At 52.2% G+C, this 5,702-nt stretch overlaps 1 protein-coding gene across 1 annotated transcript; it reads right to left on the bottom strand.

Annotated features, from left to right (window-relative positions):
* Nucleotides 1-3,129: 3,129 nt before the first annotated feature.
* LOC125940623 (uncharacterized protein K02A2.6-like) lies at nt 3,130-4,524 on the bottom strand. The gene has a single exon (XM_049657016.1). It carries the CDS (start codon nt 4,419-4,421, stop codon nt 3,168-3,170), a length of 1,254 nt encoding a protein of 417 aa, XP_049512973.1. The 5' UTR covers nt 4,422-4,524; the 3' UTR covers nt 3,130-3,167.
* Nucleotides 4,525-5,702: the final 1,178 nt, after the last annotated feature.

The following is a 5,702-nucleotide window of genomic DNA, read 5'->3' as shown; positions in this document are numbered from 1 at the left end:
ACCAGTGCTGTTTTCCAATCCACCGGTAGAGGCGCTCCTCCCTACCAGATGGTATTAAAATACTCAAGCAGCTGCATGTACGCGGGATCAGGGAGGTTAGCTAATAGCTTTACCGTCACCTGATCCCTGCCTGGAGCTGTCCCTCTCTTCATTTTTGCCAGCGCTGCTTTGAGGTCGTGAAGTTGGAACGGGCGATCCAACTCCGTGTTCTCGGAGCCTGCATACGAGTACGTGACCCGCGGGAATCCTGGTTTCGTGCAGCGGTATTTGGCGCGAGAACTACAGCCATTTGGGCTGTGTCTGCATTAAACGCATGAATTGCTCTCTGAAGATGCTTTTAGGTCTCAGTGCGAGTTTGGGCCGGATCAATGAGGGCGCTGAAAATGCGGCACGTATTCCGGTTCGACATTTGTCGAGCAGCGGCGTTGCATCGGTCTACCCAATTTGAGTCGGCGAGTTGGGCCGCATACTCTGCCGCCTGCTGAGTAACCTTCGCGATGCGAATTTTGAGTTTGCGATTATGCTTCTGCCGGCGCCATCGGCAGACGCGGCTATGCCGGGCTTCTCAGAGGTTCAGGATGTGGTTATCCACCACCGGGTTCGCCTCCGAGAGCTGAACCTGCTGTTCAACGGCATGAAGCTGAGAGATGAGATGCTGCGACCAGGTGGCATATCCTTGGTCGGCAGAAGCAGGGTTCTCATACGTGGACCGAAAACGAGTTCAGTCTGGGAGGGTTGCTTTATGAAAGGAACGTGTGAGGGGTTTGATTCTGATTGTGGTTACTAATATGCAGTGGTCGCTACCGAGGCCTTCCTCGGTATTGTGCCAATCTGCATAACGAATGTTTTTAGTGAAGGTAAGGTCCGGGCACGTGTCTCATGCTACGGAGGTACCTATGCGTGTAGGTAGCGCAGAGTCAGTATGAAGAGTAAAGCCCACCGTTGACACAAGTTCCGCCAGCTTGCGTCCGTGCTTCTGTTGACGCTTATATCCCCATAACGGGCTCAGGGCGTTAAAGTCCCCACCAATTATGAGGGGTTCCCTTTTGGCCACCTTAAGCGCACGACTAAAAAGATCGGCGAAAGTGACGTTGGGCAGTTTGGGGGAACTGTACAGTTTGGGGAAGCCTTATAGTTCCTATGCACGCATAGGCAACTCAGTGCGTCCCGCTGATATACCGAATAACTAGGAAGCGTGGCACCGTCCCCCGACGTCTGGAGGGAAACACAGCGGGCAAGTCTGGGAGGGTGGTTAAGAAGAGCCGCAGGCCTGCACGCTTAGTGCGCGCCTTAAAGCTCCTGAAGTTCCACTGTAGAATTGAAACTGAAAGTGATTTGCCTCGTGAGTGCCTGCGTGGCTTAGGGCGGCGCGCCATGGTGTTCACTTTGATATTGATGCGATGACCGCCGGAGGAGAATGGTAGAGCCGGGTGTCCCAGTGCCCATGAGGGCCTGCATATTAGGCGTACCGGGGGTGGGCTCCTCCTCGGCCTGAGTCCTCTGTGGTCGGTCGACTTTGATATTGGGGCTCACTATACGATTGAGTGGCCCGGACCGTCTGGTCGTAGTCGTCGGTTTGATTACGTGCTCTGCTATGCGGTGCGAATTTTTTTCAATGGCTGCCTCAAGAGCAGCGGTGACTTGCGCCTCTAGGGCGTTAAGGCGCGTCATCATGTGGACTTCTATGGCGCTTATCCTCGAATCTCTGGTTAAGTGCCCATGAGTGGGCATCTCAGACACTGATGAGTTGATGTCCATTTCCTCTGCGGGAGGTGGGGCAGATGTTTGAGAATGTGCATTTTGCCGCGCCTCGGGAAGTGCAAGACGCTTTTGCAAACTAGCAATTTGCTCTTTTAATGCTGCAATTTCGATTTGCTCGGCTGTTTTCGGCGGTGGTTTATATTTGGGCGGGGGTGAGGTATGAAAGGGGGCTGCCCTGCCCTTTCCGCTCACCTGTGAGCCCTGGAGGACTGCGTTCACCCACGTCCGCGCTGAATCGGGCGGGTTGGCGTGTCGTTTCCCCGCTGTCCCGCGGGATGGCGGAGACGCTAGCAGTCGTTTCTCCAACGTGTCGGTAGATGATGCAGCAGGCTTGCCACGATCCTGGGAGTGGCTCAGCCGCTGGGATGTGCCATGGTCTTGCGGATCGCCGGGGTTCTTGGGTTGGCGTGGTCGACGGTTCCCAAGCTCGCGTCGACGTTTTGTGCGCTTCGGAGTTGAGTGCGAGCGCATGGGTTGCAGGGGGCGGTATTTGGCTGTACACGTGTGATCTCCCGTGGCCTGAGCTCCATCGCACAGCGAGCACTTTGGGGTGCACTAATGAGATGCACGGGCCCCATCAACGACTTGGGCAGGTTGGGCGCAGAGGCCGCACTTGTCGGGTCATGGGCCGGGACATGCGTCGATGCGGTGGCCGACAGCACCGCAATGACCGCAAGCCGGGATGGTGCGTTGATATGGGGGTACTTGTACAAGCATCGCCTCATAGTGGACGTATACTGTCGCCTAATTTCAACGTCCATAATGCAACAATACCTTTATATAATACGCGCGTTACAAAAGCGGTTTATGAGAGTGGTTGACAACTTGAGATTTTAACACCACACCCGAGTTCGTTCTTAAATATAACGTGATGCCAATAGGGAAACAAAAATAAGATTATCACACCTGCAAGCAAAAATATTAAGCCAGTTCCACGCTTCTGAAATCTGATGAAACTGCTGAGCTCTGCAAGCGTGGATGTATAGCGTAGTGGGTATGACGCTCGCCTTCGCACCGTGAGTACCCGGGCTCAAATCCAGCATCTCTTTCTTTCTCTCTCTCTCTTTATCTGTCTTTCGCTCTCTCTTTTCTCTCTCTCTCTGTCTCTCTCATTCTCTCTCGCTCTCATTTTCTCTTTCTCTCGCCCATAGCAAGTTGTGCTACAATCGTCGGTGCAACGCAATCATATGTGTATGCCAGACGAGTAGCAGGTAACAAAAAGCACTTTATTCAGAAACGCAACTGAGTATATAAGGAGCATTGCGATAAGCAGTAGGCGTGTTGCACATGCGCACTGGTTGAGTTCCAGGCATGACATTGCGCTCCAGTACATCTTCCCTTCTTCAGGGAAAAAAGAAAAAAAAAACATTGATGAACATTTTCATTTGCAAACAAGGATTGCTCTGCTATTTACGTTCTGGTAGTGGATAACGTTGCGGCTCTTGGCGTACCCGTTCACTTCTTCGAAGTGGGGCTTGAACTGCGTCTGCTGGGGTACTTGGCGCTGCCTGTTTTGGTGTTTCTGCTTGTGACTGAGCAGGCTGAGCAGCATCTGTGGCCCTGAGATGCTCTCTCGTACGGCGTAACTGCTGTCCACTGTCTGTAGCCACTACGTAGGATCGCGGTGGCCCCGCAGGACCAACCACCATGGCCGGAGCCCACGTTCTGCTGTGTGTGTCGTATACGGACACCTTGTTTCCGCTATGAAGGTCTGGCAGAGCCCGTGTCGTTCTGTTGTAGTAGGAACGCTGTTTATGTCGTATTTCTTGTAGTCGCTGACGAACTGCTTCCGTGGGTATCGTCTTGGGCTCCAGGTGGCAGTTGAGAACCGGGAGTTGGCTTCTGGTGTGACGTCCCATGAGCCTTTGAGCTGGCGACTGCAACTGTTCGTCCCTTGGAGTGTTCCTCCATTCCAACAACGCGCTGTAAAATTCAAGGGTGGAAAACGGGCATTTGTTTAGCAGATGTTTAGCTTCCTGAACGGCACGTTCTGCCAAGCCGTTGGCACGTGGGTAGTACGGGCTAGAAGTGGTGTGGCTGATATTAAATTGACTTGTGAATGCTTGGAAAGTTGCACTGTTGAAAGGAGGGCCGTTGTCACTGCACAGTTTGGCGGGAATGCCATGTGTCGCGAAGATTTCGGCACTTGCGTTGATTACAGCAGTAGCGGTAGTCCGATTAAGCTTGCGAACCTCGAAGAAAAATGAGTAAGAATCTACCACTATGAGGTAATCATTGCCTTCGTGGTGGAAAAGATCGACCCCGACAAACTGCCATGGCAAACTCGGTAGTTCGTGACTCAGCATGGGCAGTTTTGCATTTCTTTTTTTGTACTTGTCGCAAACAGCGCATGACTTCGCCACATCAGAAATGTTGGCATTCATGTTTGGCCAGTACATTACCTGTCTTGCTCTCGCCTTCATTTTATCTTCGCCACAATGTGCAGCGTGGAGGAGGCCGAGAACTTCCTTGCGTTTTGCTGGCGGAATTATAAGCTTGTTGCTTCTGAGAAGCAGCCCATCCTCGACGTGGAGCTCATCACGGTAGCTCCAGTATGGTTTTAAAGCATCCGGCAGCTGCTGCTTGCTTTGGGGCCACTCTGTACTTGCGTAACGGCAGAGTTCGGTCATGAGGGTGTCTTTATCAGTCTCCGCTTTCATGCTGAGCAGCTGTTGATCTGAAACAGGTAACGAAGAAACAACATTGACTTGAAATTGCTCTGTTTCATCCACCAGCTCTGTTTTGCAAGGAAAGCGCGAAAGTGCGTCGGCCAAAGAAAGTTCCTTTCCTGGTTTGTATATCACGCTGATAGGGAATCTTTGAAGAATGAGGCGCATGCGTTGAAGGCGAAGAGGGCAATCGCAAAGCGGTTTCTTGAAAATCGATTCCAGTGGTCGGTGGTCGGATTCTACCGTGACTAGGGGTTGTCCTAGTATGTAGTCCTTGAATTTCATGCAGCCATGAACTATGGCTAGGGTTTCCTTTTCAATTTGCGCATACCGCTGTTGTGTGGCACTTAAGGAGCGGGAAGAATAGGCAATGGGGTGGTCATCTTGCAAAATGACTGCTCCGACACCGTACTGGCTCGCGTCCACGGACAGTTTCACTGGCTTGGACTGGTCAAAGTATGCTAGGACTGGTGCTGTAGCAAGACTAGCTCGTAACCTTTGGAAACTGTTTTCCTGCACTTCTGTCCACGTCCAAGCGACGTCCTTCTTAAGCAGCTCCCGAATGGGTGCGGATGAGACCGACAGGTTTGGGATGAACCGAGATACATAGTTTATCATTCCAAGGAACACTTGAAGCTCCTTACGGTTCTTCGGCGGGGGCACTTGCATGATGTCTTGAACTCTGTCCGGGTCCAGCGACAGCCCTTAGGCAGTGAGGAGGTGGCCCATGTAACGTACGCTGTCCTGCAAAAATTGGCATTTCTTTTTATTTAGCTTTAGATTGCGTTCCCTACAGCGTTGAAGCAAGGCGGCGAGGTTCGCGTCATGCTCTTGCCTTGTCTTTCCCCAGACCAATATATCGTCCATCACGACAGCTACGCCAGCCAAGCTTCCAACCACCTCGTGCATGGCGCGTTGAAAAACCTCTGGCGCTGATGTGATGCCGAATGGCATGCGCAGAAATCTGTACCTTCCGAACGGCGTGCTCATGGTGCAAACACGCGAACTTTCTTCGTCGAGAACTTTCTTCGTCGATCTTGTTCCCTTAAATGCATGTTCTGCAAGCGTGGGTGTTTATCCCAGTGGTTGTGACGCTCGCCTTCGGACCGTGGGTACCAGGGTTCCAATCCCGCCTCGCCAAGATTGCTGTTTTATTCATTTCTCTCGCTCTCTGTCTGCCTCTCTTTCTTTCTCTCTAAACCTCCGTATCCTCATTTCACCCTCTCTCCACCTCGCTCGAAACTGCGACCACCATCCCTTCGTGGGGATAAA

This window comes from Dermacentor silvarum, chromosome 10, assembly GCF_013339745.2.
Source record: "Dermacentor silvarum isolate Dsil-2018 chromosome 10, BIME_Dsil_1.4, whole genome shotgun sequence".
Taxonomy (NCBI): Eukaryota; Metazoa; Arthropoda; class Arachnida; order Ixodida; family Ixodidae; genus Dermacentor; species Dermacentor silvarum.
This window is presented reverse-complemented; position numbering and strand designations above follow the sequence as displayed.